Below are 23,434 nucleotides of genomic sequence, written 5' to 3'. Positions count from 1 at the left end.
CTTAGACTAGGACGGCATGGTCCGAAGGGCGTATCCCTAACTTTACTCCATTACAATGTAAATTGTGAATTTCAAGCTCTTGTTCTTGCCTCTACTTAATGTGTTTATTTATAGACTAGTTTAACTATGTATTCTTATGAATAGTTAATTTTCTGTTTTCATGATATTTATCTCCATAATTCTAGGTATGAATATCTTACAAGTCATGTTATTGTGAGTATAGGTATTTGTCCTTGTTTACTATTTGTCTATTGTCCTGTTTATTTTATTCTATGATTCTTATTGATTATATTTGTTTGGTTAACCTTGGGTTGGGAGAGTTGTTAGTTGCTCCCCACTGATTGTGGATTGTTGTTCAATATTTCAGGTGAATGATGTTGGGCTTTCTTTGGATTTTGGGCTCGGGTTGTGATGCGAGTTTAAATGAATTAGGAACTCTAGTTGTATATTTTTCTTTAAATTCCTTATTTCTTTTAATTATTCACGTAGTTAAACCATAGACCGGATCCGGAATAGACCGGATCCGCAATTCTTAATATTTTGAGTTTGGAGACCGGTCCGGACATGAAATTTTCGGACCGGACCGGATTTAGACCGGTTGGACCTGATTTATTGGTTTTGGCGAGTTTCTTTATTTATTCTTTTTCAAAAATACTACTGCGATTCAAGTTTAACCAGAACATATCTCACTGTATATTGTTCTTTGATCTAGTACAAGCTGATTATCCATACATCAATTCGAAAATCAAACGAAAAGAATAAAATCCAACCATTTTAAAGAAAATAAAACATTTTCCCACAAAATTAAAATCAATTCAATGATACAAAGATAACAATAAAATTATAGAAAAGTTACAATTGCATATTTGCATACCAGGACCCCCGTCACCACTCACCACCATGACCACCTCAATCTCGGCCCCACCAACCCAACTCCCCGTCTACCACCCAACCACCATTAAAGACCAAGCTCTGCTCTCATTAGATCATAACCCAGCAGGCAGCAGTATTATGTAACTGTGAGTCAGTGATGACACAAAGGCGACGAACTAGATCTTATCGGATTGGAACCATTCACCACATTTGTATTCGCTGGAGGTTGAATGAGGAGAGATATTGAAGATGGAGACTTCTCGGACTACGAGGAGAGTGTGCTAGAAGAAGTCGTCTTTGAACTCTTCGAAGGAGGAGGCTGAGTGAGCTTGAGGAGAGAGAATGAGGGAGAGTTGAGATCTTGAATTGAGGAGAGAGAACGAGGGAGAAAGGGAGGGAGAGTGACTGCGTGAGGGGAAACCCTAAATCCCCAACTTTGTTATTAAAGTTGGGAGTAATTAAAAATATGTGAAGTACATTTTACCTGATTCTAAACAATTTCGGATTTATCCGATTTTCGTCCGGTCCAGTCCTAAATCCAAAACTCTATTTTAGGAGGTCTGGTGTCCGGTCCTGAATCAATCGGTCCGGACCAGACCGAACAATTCAGGTCCGGTTCCGAACCGGATTCAGGTTCCAATCCATTTCTGCACACCCCTGGCCCTACTAGCTAGAGAGTCGGTATAAGATAGAACCCATAAACCCTAATTTGTTTTCCTCCTTCAAAACCCAAATTAAATTTTTTCGACATTTCGCAACCAAAACCCTAAAACATGAGGGACAGAGATGACTACAGATTTCTCAGACTAGCTGATGCAATGACGGCTTTGAATCAGAAAGTTAACCTAATCGGCATTATCACCGAGTACGGAGCTCCTACTCGAAGCAGAGGGACAGGTATTTTCCAATCTTCAATTTTTCACATACTTGAATTTCTTTTGGTAGAAAGCAGAGTTCTTTCGGCTGTTTTTGTTGATTGATTTTTGAAAGTATACCTAAAATGCTGGCTATGATAAATAAAAGGCCGGACTTACGGCTGCCCCCTTAATTGGGTTTGGTAGTAGTTTGATGATTGAGTCTGAGTATAGGTTTTCCTGAGCCAGATTTGTTGCGGTTTTCAATGTCGATTTTTTATGTTGAATTCTTGTCAAGCATATAATGAACTTGTAACTGTCACTAGAAATAGTTATATATGCACTTCGTTTCGGACTTGAAATATGCAGAACTTTTGTGAAATGGTCAAGTTTGACATTTGGACATGAACTGGTATGTGATACTAGTCTCCGAATTTAGTGATATAGCCCGTTGTTCGATTGGAGTTGTACTTTTTTGGTGGTGGCGTTGTTGGTAGAAGCCACATTGTGTATCTATGTTGTTATATTGGGTTGATTTTGAACTAATTAAAAGTTAATTTTAGTTGTGGTTATTGAACTTTCCGTTGTTTTGCCAGGAACTAGGACGCGTATCCTAGTTTCAAATGAACACGTGATTCAAAAGAACATATTGTTCAAAGATTATGGACATTTTATGTTCATGATTTTTGAACTATATGTTATGGGACAGCTTTTTTTCCCCTTTTACTTGGAAGTTTTAACAATGTTTGCATTACTGAGAATAAAAGGTTCAACTTATTGCTGTCCATATGAGTTATGAGTACTTTTATAGTATTAACAAGAGCATCCATGGTTGTACTAGTTATTTCTCTTGCTGAAGCATATCACATCCTATTCCTAGGTCAAACATTTTGGTTGACAAATGATTTCTTTCCTTTGAGTTATCTTTCCTTTTCCCCTCAGACAAATGATTTCTTATTTATTTGGGGTATTGTCAGTACAACTTAATGTTGGTGCTTGACATGATATGTATGAAAAAGTTGGCAATGATGAGTAAAAGGCCGGACTTACGGCTGCCCTCAAATTTGAGCTGGTAGTAGATTGATGATAGATTCCGAGTATAGGTTACTCTGAGCGTAATTTTATGTAAGATTTTTGTTCAATCTTTTTAAATCACCATTCACATGCTTATGATAATTTGCTACTTTCTGTGCTATTGTGCATGTGCAAATTACTTTCCAGAAAGTGATTGCATATATACTCGTGTTTCTCAACAGATTGGTTTTGTTCATTGAGAATTGTGGATGAGTCACATAATATCCGTGGGCTTTTAGTTAATATCTTTGCTGAAACTCAAGAGAAGCTTCCTCAGGCTGAGGCATCTGGAGATATTATTCAACTTTTCCACGTTATGGTATCTCAACTTTTTTCCCTACTCATATGGTTTCCCGAAGACTATAATCTTTGTATATAAAGAACCACCCCTTGCTGTAAAGTAATTAGGTTTGATTAATCATGTGCTCTAAGTGTGGTGTCTCCTTTCTGGTTTGCATGGTAATTTTTTGAAAGCTGTTAAGGTGAAAGATCTCCTAGATTCTAACCTGGTTAATTTAATTTGATTGGCAGCAGAAATACTTCCAATTCATAAAGGTGTTGACAGGAAGATCAAACTTTGGTTGCTTTTGATTCAGCATTTCTGGAATTGCATAATTATGAAAATTTTGTTTGCAATTCACATCTTTTTGACTTGGAATTTTGAAAACTTCATCCCTTCTCTTCCTTCTCTTAGCTTCTTTGGGAAGATGAAGCTTATCTCTTGAATCTCGATAGCAGCCCAGTTGCTGAAGAGGCTCCAACTGGCTGTCGAAAATTGATTTCCAAATTGGATTTGTCATTTTAATATTTTTCTCTTTTTTCCCCCTTGTCTGTTTTCTATGCTTTCTATGGTTACTACTACCCTAAATCAGTTTATCTTGATAATTCTGCAGATGAAAATTCATAAGATGGAAACCTATGCCCTTTACAACAAAAAGTTCTCTTCATTTGCTCTCTACGAAGGAAAATATGGTGGAAGCTGTAATCCCTATAAAATTTCTTCCAAGTTTCAGCCTAGAAACCAAGACATGACATATGTGGTTAGTTTAAGAAAATGGGTAGAGAGTTTCCAGCTCGATACAGGTACCATTCTGGAAATCTTACCATTGTAGAGTGTTGATAGATTATACATTTTTTTGTTTTATGGTGCACTATATGGTTGTTCTCTTAGGTATTTTGCTTCTCTTTCTGCCGTCTAATTGTTGTATTTGAATGACATATGACAAAATGATCCCCTTATATGCAAGAGTAGAGCAGACTATGTTTAGTAAGATGTCAAATTTCTTGTTTGATATGTACTTTGCTTGAGCATGATTTATATGATTTAGAATTATTTTTAAGGCTTCCACGATCTATGTTTTTTTAACCGTTTCTTTCCTATCTCTAGAAGTCATTTGTTCACTTCCTTTCTTTCGCTCCTTGAAAAATATGGATTATTTGGCTTCATGCTCCCATTACTAAAACAGAACTAACTGCCATTACTGTTCCCCGTTTACTAGCCTTTTAAAGACAATGAAAACATAATTAATATAAAACGGCACAAGAATATGCATAAAATGTCATTTTCAACCAAAGAAATAAGGATTATGCAGGGTTTATCTCAAGAGAAGAGAACTTTGCAAGTTGTTTTTCTGTTTATAAAGATGATGTCAATGGTTAGTACTTGTTAGGTTAACTAGGTTAATCTCATCTCATTTTGAAAGCCGAGTGACAGTCTCTGGTTGCTGATTTCCCCCCAAAAGTTAGTACTATTGGCTTTGCCACAGTGTTAAATCTTGTAATGTATGTTGCAGTATCAAACAATTCTGTGTTGCTGAGGCATATCAAGGAAGGACAATGTTATTGTTATGATCTGGTTTGCAAGGTAATTTTCTTTTATTAAGGTGTTGATGCCTCCTAGATTGTTGATATTATGTTTGATTGATCTCGTTGATTATGCATAGTTGACGTTTGATTGAAGTAACAAGATTCTGGATGTTCAGTCGGTATACTAGCATCTTAGGATGATTTCTATTTTGTCAAAGAACTTTCAATAACTGGTAATTCATTTTTTTGGGGGGGGGGGTAGATTTTGCACATATCTCAAGTCAATCAAGATGAGTGGATGCTGTTTGTTTGGGATGGTAGTGATGCTCCGCCACTTCAACTTCAATCTGAGTAAGTACGCTACAGTTCTTTGATGGACTTGTCAAATTTGGTCACTTTGAGGTTTGCTTTCTTCTGTTCTCTGTTGCTGGAATCCTGTTTCTCATACAACAACAACAACAACAACAACAAAGCCTTAGTCCCAAAATGATTTGGGGTCGGCTAACAAATCCTGTTTCTCATATAGTAAAAATTAGTTAACTGACTTAGTAAGCAGCGCTGTAGTTGTACTTGAACTCTTAAAGAGTTTGATGACCTTTTAGCAGTCCTCTTCTGTCCTCACAGTGTCCGTTTCATATGCACGATAGACTTCACCCTTTGTTTCCCGACTAAAATACAAAAGGCTCGAGGCCTATTGTCCACAAAGGCAGATCTCTAATTTTCTAGTAAATAGTCCTCGTTAATGCACGAAGAACAAAATCGGTAGACAAAAATCTTTAAAGTAGTATGAATTCATCGCTAAAAAGACGAAGTAACATTTTAAAATTCTGGTCTATGAATTAAAAAAACATAAGAAAATAGCTCACTTGTAAAACAAAAAAGTACATACTTTGTAAAATTGAAGGGAAAAGTATATTAGTGTAGAAAGTGGGCATTTGTGTAGTAAGATTTTATATCATTTTTGTGTTTTGTTACACTCATTTACGCAGTTGAAGATAATATTTAATTAATTTATTAAGTTTTCAAAATTTTAATTCTAATTTTGTTTACTTTTGAATTTGTTACTTGCAAAATTGTTTGTAGATCTTAATATTTCTTGCGTAATACTCCATATAATTTTTTCCTATTGTATAAGAAGAAATCAAAAGGACGACTTGCATGTCTTGTGCGGGGCGATTTCTACTTCTGAAAGTGTGACTCAACGATTTTTTGATCAATTATCTTTAAATCCTCTTCCTTTCGTTCTCCCTGTGTTTCTTTAAATACGTGGCAGAGATACGATATTTCTAATTGAATATTGAATAAATATTTTACTTTGTAGCGATTTTGCACCCAAATTATAAAGTTATCAGTCATGTTTGTTAGAATGTTAGTTGAATTTAATATTTTGAGACACATTTATGTTGCTTTATTTTTTTTCTCCTTTATTAAGGATTAATTTGGAAAAATTTATGTCAATTATCCTTATCCTTGTTTGGAATTCGTTATTTATCATTTTCTTTATTAATCCTATTTGGAATATTAGTCCTATTTGGAATCTAGAATATTCTTTATTGAAAAGAATCTTCTAATTTCATTCCAATATGTATTTTGAAACATATTCATATGAGATCTTGTTCTATTCGTCTCAACGTGTAGTTTCACATTATCAAATTTTATAATTTTTATCATACGTATCTGGATATATTTACGTTTAAAGATTGAGTTGAAACGGGTGAAAAAGTCAAATTAAGACTAATATTTAAGAACAAGGAGTATTATCATTTTACAAAATGAAGGGGAAGATAGGCGAATGTTTTATATGAGGTGTTTACTTCGGTTATCTCAAGAACATAATCGATTAATGCAACATGTGCAGGCTAGAAACAGAAAAGGATCATTCACTTCCACTGCAGTTGGAACCTCAGCCTTTGGCCAGGGAGGCCTTGTGTAAATTTCCAACCATTGGAACAATATTGAGAGTCTCTGTTAACCAAAGAAATGTCAAGCTTAATATTCCTTCATTGAGTCCTGGTAGATGGGTAAAATTTATCAACCTAATGCTTAAGGTACATGAAGGATTGTGGTTTGGTGTCCTAAATTCATCAACAAAAGTTCGTTTTGTACCAATTGAAGACGTCATGGTTGTAGAGCGCCAAAGGTTGGTAATTCACTTTATGTCTCTCATTGAGTACATGAGTCACTCTTCATTAGGAAAATATACTGTAACCGAGAGTTCTGGCAGTATCTCTTAGTAATTTACCCATAATTGCATGGTCTAGTGGCTAAGTGCTCTGGTGATTGGTTTTAACAAAAGGCTTCACATTTTCATTAGGGATTTTGAAAAGCGGTTATCTTCTAAGTTTGACCGGATGCCATTTACAAGCTTTCCTTGGCCTATACGTATTACAGGTGTCAATCTTTCCTAACTTTATTGTGATAGTAATTGTATAAGGTCTTGATAAAATAATTATTCTTCACTGATATTCTTCTGTGAAAATTCTTATCAGAAGTTGATGATGAAGTTGAAGATGTACCACTTGTCACACTAATGGACATTATGACGTATCAGCAGGTATTCTTTGTTCTACCTCACAGTCCCTTTTCCGATTTTTTAATTATGTTTTCAAATTAATCTTGCACAGTAGCTGATTCTTTTTTCTTTTCTTTCCTCTGTTTTCCGTAATCATGCTATAGAATTTTGTTGTTTGATATTTACAATATTTCTTTTTTGAGATTTTCATGAATTATATTTCTAGTTTATATCCTTTTTCACAAGTTAGAAGTCATTGCTGTTATTTAATTGATATATTCAAGCCGACTCACAAAGCTCTCAAGTCAAGCTTTGACTGAACCGAGCTCGCTAGTACGTATGGCTCCCAAACTTCCCTCTATCTCACACGTCCTATTGTTGCATTCTCCCGACCCTCTTCCCTCTCCTGTTTAGGAAGGTACCTAGTAACAGAGAGCTTTTTGAAATTGAAAACTTCCATATTCTTGATTATTTTCAGTTCCTTCTCCCGTGTTCTACCCTATTTGTTGACAAGATTTTCTTATCTATAGAAAATCTTTCCATTATTCTGTATGGTTTTTTTTTCTATTTTGTACCTTCCCATTACCCTTGATTCTTTGCAGTTCCTTATACTATATCCTTTTCTATTTGATGATAAGGGGTTGTATCCCGTATCCTATAGTTGTTGGTTTGTTACTTGCCTCCAGGAGTATGATGTTTTCTTCTTATTCTGCACCTTCCTTTATTCTTGATTATTTTCAGTTCCTCATACCATATCCTTCCCTGTTTGATGATAAGGGGTTCTTCTTATCAATGGAAAATCTTGTTCTTAGTTAGGCATTTGGATGATGTTTGTATGAAACAATATATCAATTGGTGTTTTCCATGGTATGTGCTCATTTGTTTAAAAGTACAACGTTTGATGTCTGAAATAGCGCACTGCCTCACAGCTAAGCCTGCCTGTGACGGAGCAAAATTTTAATAAAATGACTAAAATATGACAGAAATAGAGAGAGAGGGAGAGAGAGAAGTGTTAACATGACGATTGAGAACATGATTCCCTTGGCATTAAAGTGCTAGCAGCGGTTTCCAGTCTCCATAATTCTTCTCTTTTGCACTTCTATGTGATATATTAGTTAGTGAAGAGCAATTTGACTATTGTAACTGAAGACGATGGTGAAGATAGTTAAAGTTTTAGGCTATGTTAAGTGTCGGACTTGGGTATGTGTCCAAGTGTCAACACAACCATTTTATGAAAGTTTTACCTAATTTTAGCCCAAGAGTATCCAAGTTTCATACCAATGTCAAAGTGTCGAGTATTCCAACACGGGTAGTTGAGGCAAAATGAATAGTCGAAGTAATATAGAATTTAGGTTTATTCTTCTTTTTGGCGAGTAAAGAGATTTATCGCTTACCAAGTAATGATCACAAGCACCACAACAACACACTACTCCAAGACTTAACAGTGGAAAAGTCCCCCCACTGTCTAGGATGGGTTGAGGATGACACCAGCTACAACTTAGCTAATACAAGCTCTCATCTGATCATTACAATCTTACTGCTACATGAAACAAAATTCTACTAACATTTTGATAGCAATCGGTCTTAAAGTTTAGCAGATGGATTGAAAAATATACTGGCAAATTTCTTTCTCTGCTCGCTATTCCTTTCCGCCTTCAATAAGAAATGTATTGTATGTATTAATATATAGCTGAGGACTCGAGGCTTATTTTATCAGGTCTTGAAATCAGTTGCCTTCATATATAATTTCCGTATTGTTTGGCTGTTTTTTGCTAGAAGTCTATATGGAATCACTTACTTCCAATTCATTTACAGATCTTTCACTTTGCCAAAGCACCCAGCTTTAACTTTTTTGGCATACCAATTTTTTTTTTTAAATGTGCGCGTATAATAATTTGTTGCTATTCATTCTTTTAGGCGACAGGAAAATATAAGTGTATTGTTCGGGTTGTAGCAGCACTTCCATGGACTGTTAAAGACTTTCGCTCTCCAGATGGGACCTACCGGGTCCGGCTTACTTTAGAGGACCCTACTGGAAGAATTCATGCTTATTTGTATGCTGAGGATGGGGTATGGATTCTTTTCTGCCATATTATTCAGTTCAACATTACATGGTAGAGATTTGCTGAAGGTCATCATAATACATGTTCCCTCTGTCTGGAATTAATTGTCACGGTACTGCCATATCTGACTATCTAACAAAGGAGTGCGTCACATGAACAGATATCGAGAACACAACATCAAGCCAAAAAACCAAAGTAGTGATTCAGTGAATCGCCTAAAACTAAAGTAGTCCATGACTTCACAGAGCAAAGAATTAACACCACAGTATTGTAGCTTTGCAATCGAAAAGATCGTAGGTTAAGAGAACAGGGAACAAGAATGAGACTGGTTTATATATTCCCTCCATCAGAAGTACAATCACATATACTTCTGAGGATGTCCAGAAAATGTTGGTTTATAGTAATGGTTTATGATAAGATTTACCACTATGCAACTACTTAAGTTACTAAGACTCTTCATTTCACCTCAAGCACCGACATGCACCCATGTCAGATACAACTCGTAAAAGCACGTGAATATACAGAGAGAGCTGCGAGTTCAAATTATGCTTATTCTGGTGCTTTTGAATTGCAGAAAGTGTTTTTTGAAGGTTATCCCCCTTTGGATGCATTGATTCGGAAGTGGAATACATTGCTTGGTGTTGCTGAAGATGGTGGTGGTGGTGTAATTAAGAATGCTCCAAGAAATCCTCCGTGGGTGCTTTGCTGTATCAAATCATATTATCTTAACAAAAATGATGTCTGGGGAAGTAGGAAGTTCCGGATCTTCGATACCAAGCTAGTATGCTGAAGGTGGTCTGGACTGTGAGCCAGTGATGCTGTTTTTTGTTTATGAGTTCTTGCTTAACCAAATCAAGCTTTTACCTGGTCATTGTAAATTTCTGTACATAGTGCATGTAAAATGGCTAAACTTGAGCAGTTGAGCTTCTTTTGTACATTCTGATAGTCATCGGAATATGGCCGAGGCTGCTGTTAAGCTAGTTTGCATTGGATTCATGTCATCAACATGCGTTTAACCCGGCCATACCCGTAGTTACGAGGTAAAACACATTAGTGTTTTGACTGTGTGAATTGCAGCTCTGTCCTAATGGCTCGGCGGCTCGGCCACCTTTTGAGTTGAACTAAAAGATAAACAAACCAAAAGAAAATCCAGGCCATGTTTGGATGGGGCAATGAATTAAGGAAATTAAAGTCAAATCACCTTAATAAAAGGAAAGGAAGGAGTAATTATTACCCTAAACAAGGGAATAATTAACCTCATAGTGAGGGTAGTTTTCTTTTCCTTACCCATATGCATAAATGAAGACTTAATCCCAAATTTAAGACAAAATTACCTTTTTCTTTACGCATAAATGAAGATATTATATGACATTAGTGGCAGGAGATTAAATAAAAAGGGGGCAGCTATACCCAAAAAAAAGATTGCCCATCACTTACAAGTTACAACTAGTCAACTATCCGATATTTAGCCAAAAAATTGCCCAAAATACTACGAAAATGAACCCATCCCTCAAAGCAATTATGAACACCAAAACTATGGAACCACTCAAGCACTTGATGGAGGGGCTTCCAGATCAATCACAATACGCTGCTCCTCCACATGACCCGAAGTCCGTCCTTCACCTGTATACATTGATGCTACTGCCTTGAGATCACCTGCCACTCTTGCAAATGGTGGAATATTAAGGAAGAATTTATGCCCGACTGCCATATTAAGTGCATAACTTGCTAAGCAATGTGCCACTTTGTTGTCTGCTCGAGAAATGTGCTTCACACTTAGTCATCAGACTTGCAACAACCGGCACCAATTCATGCTTATAAAATTGATCCAATAGTGACCAAAGATTGTGCATCTGTTTCCAACTCTAACTTCTAGATGTTGTAATCTACCGCCATGAAAAGACCTTCGATCACGAATAACATACAGTTCATTAGCTAGCCAAGTTATGGCATTGGCTTACTAGAGAAGCCCATGTACCAAGTCCTAGATGCACCACGGAACACACCTCTACACCTGCATCATTGTGACATGCAGTTCCAACTGCTATCCACATTCAACTTGATATTATTGTCAGTTGGCGGTGCCCAAACAGGTTCCTTTATTTTCAGTATCGCTTTTCATTTACCCTGTAGAATGTTTTTAGTAGCCACAAAGTCCACACCAAACGCATTGAAGACTCAAAATGGTCTCATCTTTTTCAGTTCAAAAACTGCTTTGTTAAAAAACATCCAGTCTTTCTATGAAAGGTGAAAATTAACCTTTGGAATACATAACTCCAAAGGATGCTAGATTCCCAACACTCTCTAAACAAGTGAAGGCGTGTCTCCTCATTGGCACCACACCGAGGGCAAATTGGGGAAATGTTGGGAACTTTCCTAAATAGACTCTCTGCAACTGGTAAATTTTATTACAACAGTTCCGAATAAACATTTTATATTTAAAAGGACATTTTATCTTACAAAGAGAACTCTAAGAGAAGTGTGACGAGGGAAGGAGGGTAATGTGGTGTTATATGATGCATAGTGTGCTGATGTGAGGATAAGGAAGGAGGAAATTATTATCCAAAGCAAGGGTAACAATTAACCTCATAGTGAGGGTAGTTTTCTTCGGGGTTGTTATTCAACGCCCTACAAATACGTTAAGACGCCCTATTTTTCACTAATCTTTCCTGTTTTACCCTTACTCATTTACCATTTTCTTTTCACTATTTTTTTTTTCTTACCTCTCTATATTTTTTACCATCTCTCTCACCCAATGACCTAAACAAACCACCCACCACAACTTCACAGGTAATCACCGAAGCCACCACAGTGCACGGAGCTTCTCGGAGTCCGGCGAATTTATGTATTTTCGAGCAATGTGTTCGACCTCCCTCAGCCGATGAACTGTTTTTCGCTCATATACATCCCAATTACAGTGAGTTATCCCCTTTCTCTCTTTTGGGCATGCTTGATTCTTCAAAATTTTAGTTTAAATTTCTTCAATCTTGTTCAATTACATCCACAATTTCCATTATATGTAGGAGAAAAACCACAATATCTCGCATGACTGAAGACGATAGTCGTAGAACAACTATTGTTCACGAGGTAATGACAGTGTGTGAAATTTGTACGTTTTCGAGAAAATAGGGCAAGACTACATCTAAATGAAGGTAGCCTATGGGCTTGACTGAAATCGTCTCAGTGTAGCCCATGGGGTAGACTAATACAGTCTAGTGAAGCCAATGGGACAAACTCACAAAAGATTAGTGTAGCCCATAGAGTGAATCTGAAATTCACGTAGGAAATACCAGGGGCTAGACTGAGGTTACTCCATTCTATGCCATGGACCTCACTAGTTTTCTGTTAGTTATTACCATGGTTCTAGCTGAACTACACCTAGTTCAGCCCTTCACTGATTTTTTTTCCTCTTAAAATACGGATGGTTACTTTTATGTTTAATAGTAATTCTAATAAATATGTATAATTGGTTTATGTTTCATAGGATATGTTTGAAGATTCTGGTGGAGATGGAATTTAACTGTAGTTCTTATTTTGAAACTAATCAAAGTTTTGCTACTCGAAATGCGGCTTTTGAATGGACTAAAGATATTGCAATTCAACAAGGTTTTGAAATTATTACAACATCCCATAAGAAAAATGGTGGAGGCCCCTTACGTATTTACTTTAAATGCAAACGTGGTGGCTGATATAATAATGCCTGCAAAGATTTGGAAATGGCCATTCGACAAAATACAAAAACAAAAGCTTGCAAATGTCCTTTCACAATAGTCGCCCGTGAACGCTTCCTTCTCTCGGAGGCTAGCAAACCTCGCTTACCAGGATGTCGTGGTCCAGAGTCCTGTGTAGCGACATCCTTCTTAGATGCAACATTCTTAGCTGAAAGTTTCTCCCTTTTTATTGCACTTTTCCCTTTTCCATATTTCTTACCCTTAGTTGTCATCTCTTTTTGTCAAAAAAAGAAAGAAAAATATTGTTAGCTCCATGACATAAAGACCAACAGATTGAACATAAAAGGATATTTCATGAAACTGGAGTTATTAGCATGAAGTATTTACGATAAAAATATGAAAACAAGCTGCAAATGCATCTCGTAAAAAACGTATTAGCACTAAGAAATAAGGTGGATTTTACTCGTACTTGTAAGTGAGTCTTAATGGTGTTTTAGAGAAGGATTCAACTACTGAGAAAAAAATAGGCTCACTAAAATGCATGCTCGTGCATATGCAATATGCGTTAAAGAGCAAATTATATATTTTCTTACCATTTTTTTTATGCTCAAAATTATCAGCTATTTACACAAGAGGTAGAAGACTCCAACAATCACTACTGCCTAGTTGCCTTTTAATATGGCAATTTGTTTGATTATTTTTTCCAGGTTAACTAAGTCCTTGTTGTTACAAGGCATGTCTAGACTATAAATAATCGCTACAACAATTATCATTATCAATCTTTTGGACGACCAGTAACGTAATGAACCACACTTAGGAGGGGTGTAGCTAGATTTGCATTATGAATCAGTTGAGATACTTGAAGAACATGACATAAAACAAATTAGAGGAAACAGAATGAAACGGGAATGAACAATACAATATATACAGAAAAGAAGGGAAAGAGGGGATATCCAAAATTGAATTGTTATCTTAGTCTGGTATAACTCTTTTGGAGTGAAACACAACTTGATACCTATACTTTGATATTGTATTTCCAGAATTATCAATCTAAGTTTCTTCCTCTAAATTTTCCAGTTATGCTAATTCACAACAGATAGTAAAAGAACCACATCTACGGAAGCATCTTGAAATTCATTTATATTCAAAATTTTAAAGAAATAACATTAAGATTATTGGGTACTACTTTAGGTTGGATACAAGGGAGATGAATTTGTCATGTAATAAATAAGTTCATTCATGAGTTACACTACACATCTGGTTTTACTAATGGCAAATTAGTAATCCTTAGCTCACATCAGATGTTAGGTCTTCACTCAGATTTTTCAAAGATCATAGCCAACCAGCAATTCAATATGGTACTTGGAAACTGAACTCATTTTATTATAAGACCTTTTCTCTCTTTTTTTTGTTCAAAGTCACAACCAATTCTCCAAAAGAAAGAATCATTCAACCTAGCTAGTGCATCACCATCAACCATCATTCAATCTATATATTTTACTTCCTAAATGTATATACTTTCGTAAATCCTAATACCAATAATTACTATTAACTTCCCAAATGTTATATATACTTTTAACAGTTATGCACAATTTCCATATTATATGTCAGGTGGTGACAATAATTTAAAATTGACATGAATAATCTACAAAATTATTCATTAAATCCCAACATAGACAATTATGAATTTTGCATCCCTAAAAGGTTATTTCAGAGCATATGTATTTAACACTCAATACTAAAGCTCATAAGGTATGAAATTTTGCAGATATGATTAAAGTTTTAAAACTCTCAACCTTATTTCTATTATTATTACAACTACACCAACAATACAAACGGGACTAGCCAAAACTCAGTTAGGCCCTAAGGGGAGACTAAGGTAAATTGAGTCTTAACCATTGACAGGACTAGGTCTAACAAAGTCTGACCTACGGGCAAGATAAGACCAGCTCTAGTCTTATTCTTGCCAAAAAACTAGTCAGGTCCCAAGGGAATACTAGCTTTAGTTGAGTCTAAACATTGAACAGACTACATCTAACACAGTCTTACCCTAGGGCAAGACTAGATCAACCATAGTCTCATTCTCGTTCTTCACCATTGCTGAATTTTACAGATTCAAAACAACCATGGGAAGAACAGTACCTTTGGGGCTTTGACAACCACACCTTTCACGCCTATCCAACTATTTGATTCATCTCCAACAAATACGAAGAACCCTTCACCATATGAATCCAATTTCAGAAATTGAGGATCTTTATTGAGAAATATATAAATCAAAAAGAAAGCAAAATTAAATAAACCTTTGAACAGAAGAGGAGACGCTAGTTAGGCGGCTTGACGAGCATCGTTGGCTGGAGCGATGGTTGGCGGTGGTTGGAACTGGAGAATTCAAATCCCTTCGACATATAGTCCGCGGAGGTAGGAACAAGCAACGACTTCAATTGTAATGGTTAGATCTTTGAAGAGGAGAGAACATGAGCAAGCAAGGTAACTTCGAAGGGCAGCGCCGATGGAGGACGGTGGACAATAACAGTGGTGCCGGATTATCAGTGAAGGTGAGGAGAGAGAGTGAAAGGAGAGAGAAAACTATAGATGAGGAGAGAGTCAGTAAAGGAGGTAAAGGGGCAGGTAATTGGGAAAAAAATCTAATAAGGGTATAGTGGGAAGTTCATGGTAAATTAGAACGTTTTTGTTAAATCTTATGCCGTTGTATAACAAGTCACTTTTCTCTTCCTGTTACCAATATGCATTTAAGCTTCAATCCCAAATTCAAGTCAAAATCACCATATTTTTCTTTATTTTGACTTTTATTACTTCGTAATACCATCAATCCAAACATATCATAAAAATTTATTCTTTTTCACTATGTTTGGGATACTTTTTGTAGTGAAATATGTGAAAAATCAAAACACTAACATGTGTTAATAATCAAAACTAAGTAAATTACTAGTATTCATTTATTCGACGAGAAAAAATATTGAAAACAAAGTTTTTACGTTGTTTGGTTAGTTAATTGGGAAAACCGTTGGATAATATTACTAAGAAAATTTAAATTTTTTCCATTTTACCTAATTTTTCAATTGATTTTGAAAGAAACAATGAAAAACTAAATAGTCCGATACTAAATGATTACTACATGTTTTCATATAATTACTTTTCTATAATTTTTCTAGAAGTAAACAAAAAATGTAAAATTGAGAAATTCATACATTTTTACATATTTGATTATGTTGAAGATTGTCTATTGTTGGGCAAAATATGGTTTATGCACCCGGGTGCACAATGCTCATTGCGTACCCTATTTTTAAATAAATATATATTTCAAATACAAAGAACATATTGTTGAAATATTTCACTTGTAGATGTACATTGAAATCATCTCCATATTCATTAGATATTCAATAAATGTTCATCGGGATGCACGATGAGTACTGTGCACCGGGTGTATAATCCAAATTGCGCGTTGTTGTGAGTCCTGTGACAGTGGAAAGATAGTAGTAAAGAAAATTGACGAAATAAATAAATAAATAAACAAATACAAAGTAAGATTTTAAAGCTACCTACTTAACGGTTAAGAGCATCTTCAATGGTTGTAGTTAGGGACTAGCTTGCAATTTCTTTTTGTTTGATTGAGGCTTAAATGCATATTCACAATGCTTATTATGTAAAATTCATAATCTACGTGCCAAAATCAAATGTTATTATGTAAAATTTTGTTAGATTACTTACAACGCACTTTAAAAAAAAACAACAAAAAAATCTCAATTTACAATGCACTTTTTAATTTTAGGTTAGCATGAGTGGTTAAGTGTCTCTTACTCATTAACCAAGGTCTCGGGTTCGAGCCTTGGGTATGAAAAAAATCTCAACTGGGAGGAATGCTGCCCATCGAGGTACCCATGCAAACTCCCGCGGGATATTAGTCTACTCGCCGAAGGCGGTGGGAACTCCTCGTATTAGAACAAAAACAATGCACTTTTTTTTAAAATATCAACTTTGTATAATTTTTACAAATAGAAAAATATAGATAATTAACAATCAAATGGTGCATTGACAAGTGAGTGTCAGTAATATACTTCTATTTATAAAGAAACGGAGAGAGTAGTAACTATTTACTTTTGAGCATTAAGCCATGTTGAAAAAAATGTATTGATGTACTCCCTCCGTCCCTTAATACTCGACTTGTTTTGACCGGACACGCTTGTCAATGCACAACTTTGAACACCAATTTCTTTAACTATATATTATAAAAACTTATAAAAATATAAATATTTTAAAAATGTATATTAAGATGAAGTCAACAATATATTATATACTGACATTTGTTTTCATAAACTAGAAATAAAATAGAATCAAAGTGAATTATGTGAATAGTGCAAAAAGTCAAAATGGGTCGAGTGTTAAGAAACGGAGGAAATAACTATTATGAGCATTAAGCCTTGTTGAAATGCACTTGAAATTTAGACAAGTTGCGAAGAAAAACCTATGTCTTTGTAGTGGTAATCAATATATCTCATTGAATTAATTGTTGTTGTTTTGATTAAAAAAGTGGATTAATTGATAACCCACTTAGTCTTGCCTCATTTGTGGTAACTCCATTAATTTGAAATTACCTCATCCATCTTCAGCCATTTGTCTATATAAAGATTAATCTTTTAATTGGATGGTTTAAGACTTGCTCAAAGCTCATCTGGATTTCTGTAAGTTTTTCGCTACTTTGATTGATTTTAATTTTTTAATCTAAATGAGCCATAATTTAAGGGTATTGCATAAAAAATGAGGGGGGAATTCGAACACGCCATCTAGTCACATATATGCCCTTAATTAGTCTGTCATTAGGCCAAAATCCTATCGATTGCGCGCTTTGATGGATGTTTTGTAGGAATATTGCCTCTCCCCCCTAGTTCTACTTCAAGAGACGTGTGTTGCATGTCATGTAAGATACTAAAATGTTTATATACGTAGAATATAATTAGTATATTTGCATACATTTTATTGTTTGTATAAAGTAATATAGTATATTTAATTGCATAGAGTTTGTTTTTCTTACATCCAAAACTAGAAATGTACTCCTGTAGACTACCTTCGTAAATATGCACATTAGTCAAAAGAAGCTTATAGTTCAAAGAAGCTTAATGAACTTGTACGTAATCAGAAAAAACGTATATTCAAAACAAGCTTAGGCACTTGAGATAAATGTAATTTTGAAACAGGAAACACAATTATAAGATTATGGGTCATAGGAATAAGACCTACTCCCTCCATTCTTGTTTATTAGTCCCTTATGGAATATAGAACAATCCACTAAAATGACACCTTGGATGTGAATCTCTAAATAATCTCACCCATGCGGGTAGAAGAGAGAAAAGTTAAGAAAATATGAGTAGGTGATGTGTTTAGTGTTGTTCAATTATAAAAATAAAGGGCCCACTTGCATATTTGTTTGGGAAGAAAAGGGAATTACAATTGTCCTATAAGGTAAAAGGAGAATAATTGTTGAACAAATAAGGAAAAATTGTAAAATGAACTAACAAAAGAAATATCCCAATACGGAAAGGGGACTACTCCCTCCGTCATTTAATATTCGCACCGCTTTCCTTTTTGGGCCGTCCTTTAATACTTGGACCGCTTCTATAAATGGAATTTTTTTACCAATATTATATTATTTTTCACACTTACCTATTAACCCATTCCCTACAAGAAATTATTTAAAAATTCACACCCCCACTATCCCTTACACATTTCTCACTAACTATATTAAAAAAAATACCCCATTATCAACTACCACTCATTAAATTAATAAGTCAATTCAAGTGTATTAAACTCTGCACCGGTCAAACCGGTGCGAGTATTAAGGGACGGAGGGAGTAATATACAAGAACGGAGGGAGTATATTATTTGATGAAATTAGAAAAGCTGAAATGGAGGATAAAGAGCTTATAAAAATAGGAACGAGATCATACAAAAAAGAAAAGTTACAACTTACAAGAATTTAAAGTTTACGAGAATGTTACATTATGTTTTTAAGAGAGAATATTGTACTTAGAAATAATAGTTTGAAGGAAACTTAAACACAAACAAATTACTAAACACAAAACGATGATTATTAAACAAGCAGAAATTCATATTTTCTCCTTTCCTTAAATATTGCATCAAAATTGACTTACGCTTCCCAACGCATATTTTGACTCTTAATATCTCGAATTATGTATAAGTAAAATTTACAAACATTTTATATTAAAAAAATATATATTATTGATACGAATCTAACAAGATCTCACATGACTACAATTTTTCTTAGGTAGGAATCACAAAAAATAAACAAAGGTCTAGTGTGAATAGTGTAAAAAACAAGATGGTGCGATGTTTATGGAACGGAGGAATTATTAAAATTCCAGGATTGTGAAAGTACTTGGTACATGTTATTTATGAGATTTTTAACACCAAAGACAACTTTCAATGTAGAATGGGGACGCCACCTAACCAGTATACTGACTACAAAGAAGCTCAAAACTTCAATCTTAAAAGGTCGTCGTTCTCGCCTCTTGCGTGTGTCCTACATACATACATTCGTAATGGCAAATATTTCAGACAACATCGTTTATATGAACTTATAGAAATGGAAGGAGTAGTTTAGTTAATTATTGTAGTTAACTATATCAAAACCATATATTTAATTTGGATGTAACACAAGTTTCAGTAGAGGGGATATTGAGTCCATCTTTTATAATAAGAATCTAAATGCGAATCACATAGAATAATGATATTGATAAAGGTAAGAGTTTTTGGTGCATATCTAAAAAGTTGATGATGATCAAGTTCATAAAGCTCTCGATTTGGCTCAGGAGGCTGTCACCAACACTATCATCTTTGCTTCTATATCCTTCATGTTTTCGTTCTTGTAGTTTTTGACTGTATACCCGATCTCGCTCACCCCTACATATTTTTGGATTTTTGTATAAATGTGTATAAAGGAGACATGCATTTTTTTGTTTAAAAAACATAAAAAAAAGGAAATTGATTAATGATATTTTAAGTGGGCATGGCAATACGGTAAATAATGAATTTAACTAGTGTTTGGTGCCCGGGCGATGCCCCGTGTTACTACTTTGAATATCATGTACGTGGTATGAATTATGTTAAAAGTTGGTGTATATATTATACGCTTGGATGTTCCAAGTTATATATATTTTTGTGTAATAAAGACCATATCTAATGGTTGGCTAAGATGGTAAGATCTTTATTTTTCATTTGATAGATCCCATGTTCAAATCTTATTGCAATAAAATTTTGATGTATGTTATATGTGATATATATTTCTTGCTAATCAGATGATGTGGCATGTTCTAGTGATTACAGAAAATACGTGACACACATACATTATTAGAGACACCTTTATATAGATTGGGGGCATAATGGGCAAGAAAAATAATGTAAAACATGGAAGCATGTTCCGCTTCTTTTTAGTAAGTAGAGGATACTACGTATTGATCATTTATGTAAATAATTTTCTCTCAATCTCCACTTAAAGCAATTATCCTATTACTTGGTGAAAATATATGTTTAGTATTTTGAAAGGTACTACGTAATTTTTATTCTTTTGTCATTGTTTTACTTGATGCTAAGTTTAGGTGTAGAGGACTAGGTAGGATATTGACGGAAATTGATCTCAGGCACTTGTCAACTGGTTGATAATATCGAATAGAAAGAGTAAAAGTAAACTAGATGAGGCCAACTCCAAATCCTCCTACTCTCATGGAAGTATTTTCCGGTCCAAAGTCCTTTAAGGGCTTAATTATATAGTGTAGCATTTTTCCAAGTGAAATGACTTGATTAATTATAGTTGTTCAACACAGTCTTGAGAGACAACTATCTTAACTTTTGTGTTGTTTTCTTTTACTAAAAAATATTATAGGTGTCTAATTTTGTTAATGGAAAAGTTGTGACGACGTACGAATTGAAATGAAGCTTCAAAGCGTTGCAGTAATACTTGTGATCGCAACAATATGTTTGATTGACGATCCGAAAGCTTTAGGAGTGAATTTAGAAGAGGAGACGAAGCATGGGAATCTCCAACCTCAAGAAAATGACTATGAAAGGGCTCCATCATTATCTTCTACCAATTCTCACCATGAGATTCCATTGTTTAAGTTTATCCCTCCACGAAACAGAAAATAACTAAATATCGAGGCCATGCAAGATTTGGGTGTATAACTACGTACTACTCCATATAAAATAAACTATATATGTGTGATCTTTAGTCTTGTGGTTACATTTTATGTAGTATGCACGTAAGAGAAAATCATGGGTTCAATTGTCACTGGGGTTCAAGGGTGGGGTGGGGCTTTGTGTACACCGGAGATATGGGGATCCAACCCAGACGTGACTTATGTACGTACTTGTTGGACAAGTCAATAATATCTATCATGTTTTAAATTTATTCAAGCATGTTCTAAATTTATTCAACAATGTTCTAAATTTAGAACATGAGAACCTAGTCAACACTAAGCCTGGTTATTGGACATGAGAATTCTTAGGTTTAGGGCCTTAGCTCCTCCATATAATGGAATAAGTATTGCTAATGAATAATTAAGTATGTTTCTTAATCAATGGAAGTTGGATGATAAAATTCTTTCCATCACGGTTGATAATGCTACTTATAATGAAGTGATCGATGGTGTCCACCTTGAAGAAACGTCTAGTTCCTAAAGGAGGGTTACTTGATGGTGAGACTTTGTTTCATGTACGTTGTTGTGTGCACATATTATTAATCTTATTGTGCAAAAAGGATTGTCTGCATTAGTGAAATATTGGACAAAATTCGTGCATTGACAAAGATGGTCACCAAATCTTCTCATAGGGGTGATGAGGTCTATGATTGTGCGGAGAAGATTTTCACTTAGATGGAAAAAGGAAATTGAACCTTGATATGCAAGTACGTTGGAATTCCACTTATAAAATGCTTGGCACTACCCTTTATTTTAAAGAAGTTTTTCTTCATTAGAGTTCGGATCATGCACCATTTAAGGCATATACTCCATCAGAGGATGAGTGGGAGAAAGTTAGTGTGATTCACAACTTTTTGGAGTTATTTTACGAAGTTACTTGTATGTTTTCGGGCGTGAAATATCCTACTGCTAACTTGTATTTCAAAGGTGCACGGATAGTGCATCGTCATTTGTTTGAGGCGGGAAATGGTCCTCACATGTTTTTAAAGGATATGGTTCAACCAATGCTTATAAAATTTGACAAGTATTGGTCCGAATACAACTTGCACTTGTCTTGCGCAGCCATTCTTGATCCAAGGTATAAGGTCAAATTTGTTGAATATTGTTTTAGTAAGTTATTTGGTAGTGACGAGCCTTTAAGATGATTAAATTTGGTGTTAGCGACTATGAACTCCTTGTTTATGGATTACAAATTACAATATGCTAGTAGTTCACCTACAATAGTCTATCCTTCTCCTGCTACTACTTTAGGAAGTAAGAACCACTTTGATGATTATGACCATTTTGTCGGCACTAGTACAAGGTCTAAAGTAGGAAAGTCACAACTTGAGATGTACTTAGATGAGATGCTCTTGATCTCAACTCGGAATTGGATGTTCTAGAGTTTTGGCATCAAAGTTCTGAGAGATATCTTGTGGTTTCAAAGATGGCACGAGATTTGTTAACTATTCCTATGTACCGTAGCTTCGGAGTCCGCCTTTAGTTTTGGTTGAAAGACCGTTTTGGCATCTCGTAGTGCCTTAAAGTCCAAAACAATTGAAGCTTTGATTTGTTTGCAAGATTGGCATCGTGGAGATTCTGTTGAAGATCAAGAGCAGTTTGATCTTGAGTTTGATGACGAGATAGTTAGAGAAGATGAAGAAGAAGAAGATGATGATTATGATGATGATGATGTAAACCCCTTTTTTTAGGTATAATGATGCTTCTTAATTAGCTTTTTTCAATTATGATGCAGACCCCTTTATTTTGTCTATCTGTTGCTGCTGTTTGACTATTTTTGCTTTCTTATTTCTACTTAAGGGTTCCTTGAAGGGGCTGATGTTGATGCACTTGAGGGTGCTGCAGTTCGGATGGCTGGTTATGTACTTCTGATCAGCATCAATTGGCATATGAAATAGGATTCTGCGCGTATGATTGAAGCAATTACTGTATAGTTGTTGATTTGATCTCTATTTGTACTGATTTAGTGAATTTAAATCTATCTGGTTCAGCTACTAGGTGGACATGCTCATGTTATGGAATTGTTGGGTTTAAGAAATTATCCTTTGGATTGACTCCTTTTCTGGATTAACTGTTCTACAATTTAGGGTTTTACATTGATGTATTTCTTACTTATTCAGTTGAACTGATTCTGAGTTAAACTTTATTTTGATTCTTTTATGGTTTAAGAAATTCCTTGATGTTTTTGTTGCTTCTATCATCCATAACCACATCAGTAACCTTCTTATTTTTGTTGCAGTTGTATTTGTTGCTACTGATGAAATAGTAAAGTCCTGATTTACTGAACTTGAACTCTGTATGACCATCGGTGTACTTTGCAATTGCAGTTCAGCTGCAGTTCAGCTGCTGTAAT

General features: G+C 35.0%; 1 protein-coding gene, 2 long non-coding RNA genes and 2 other non-coding genes across 7 annotated transcripts; 4 read left to right on the top strand and 1 right to left on the bottom strand.

Annotated features, from left to right (window-relative positions):
- Positions 1 to 1,348: 1,348 nt before the first annotated feature.
- LOC110797114 (protection of telomeres protein 1b) lies at positions 1,349 to 10,187 on the top strand. 3 transcript variants are annotated; one of them, XM_022002207.2, is made up of 10 exons: positions 1,349 to 1,770; positions 2,984 to 3,120; positions 3,695 to 3,884; positions 4,595 to 4,665; positions 4,870 to 4,958; positions 6,466 to 6,747; positions 6,922 to 6,998; positions 7,097 to 7,161; positions 9,037 to 9,189; positions 9,757 to 10,187. In XM_022002207.2, the coding sequence occupies exons 1-10, from the start codon at positions 1,647 to 1,649 to the stop codon at positions 9,970 to 9,972; spliced, it is 1,404 nt and encodes a 467-aa protein (XP_021857899.1). In that variant the 5' UTR covers positions 1,349 to 1,646; the 3' UTR covers positions 9,973 to 10,187. The 3 variants fall into 3 exon arrangements, with proteins under 3 accessions (XP_021857899.1, XP_021857900.1, XP_056699515.1); XM_022002208.2 differs by having other exon boundaries at positions 1,576 to 1,770; positions 7,100 to 7,161; XM_056843537.1 differs by lacking the exon at positions 2,984 to 3,120 and having other exon boundaries at positions 1,631 to 1,770.
- Positions 1,878 to 1,976, top strand: LOC130460542 (small nucleolar RNA snoR113). Its single transcript, XR_008920398.1, has one exon. It is a non-coding gene; the product is annotated as a small nucleolar RNA snoR113 (small nucleolar RNA).
- Positions 2,748 to 2,845, top strand: LOC130460543 (small nucleolar RNA snoR113). The gene has a single exon (XR_008920399.1). It is a non-coding gene; the product is annotated as a small nucleolar RNA snoR113 (small nucleolar RNA).
- A 2,545-nt stretch (positions 10,188 to 12,732) lies between the features above and the next one.
- LOC110797113 (uncharacterized) lies at positions 12,733 to 15,487 on the bottom strand. The gene is made up of 3 exons (XR_002535762.2): positions 15,154 to 15,487; positions 14,996 to 15,069; positions 12,733 to 13,127 (listed from the first exon to the last, which is right to left on the bottom strand). It is a non-coding gene; the product is annotated as an uncharacterized lncRNA (long non-coding RNA).
- Positions 15,488 to 17,432: 1,945 nt separating this feature from the next.
- On the top strand, positions 17,433 to 23,121 carry LOC110797109 (uncharacterized). Its single transcript, XR_002535761.2, has 3 exons — positions 17,433 to 17,553; positions 20,769 to 22,772; positions 22,882 to 23,121. It is a non-coding gene; the product is annotated as an uncharacterized lncRNA (long non-coding RNA).
- Positions 23,122 to 23,434: the final 313 nt, after the last annotated feature.

The sequence above is a fragment of the Spinacia oleracea genome, chromosome 4 (assembly GCF_020520425.1).
Source record: "Spinacia oleracea cultivar Varoflay chromosome 4, BTI_SOV_V1, whole genome shotgun sequence".
Lineage (NCBI taxonomy): Eukaryota > Viridiplantae > Streptophyta > Magnoliopsida > Caryophyllales > Amaranthaceae > Spinacia > Spinacia oleracea.
This window is presented reverse-complemented; position numbering and strand designations above follow the sequence as displayed.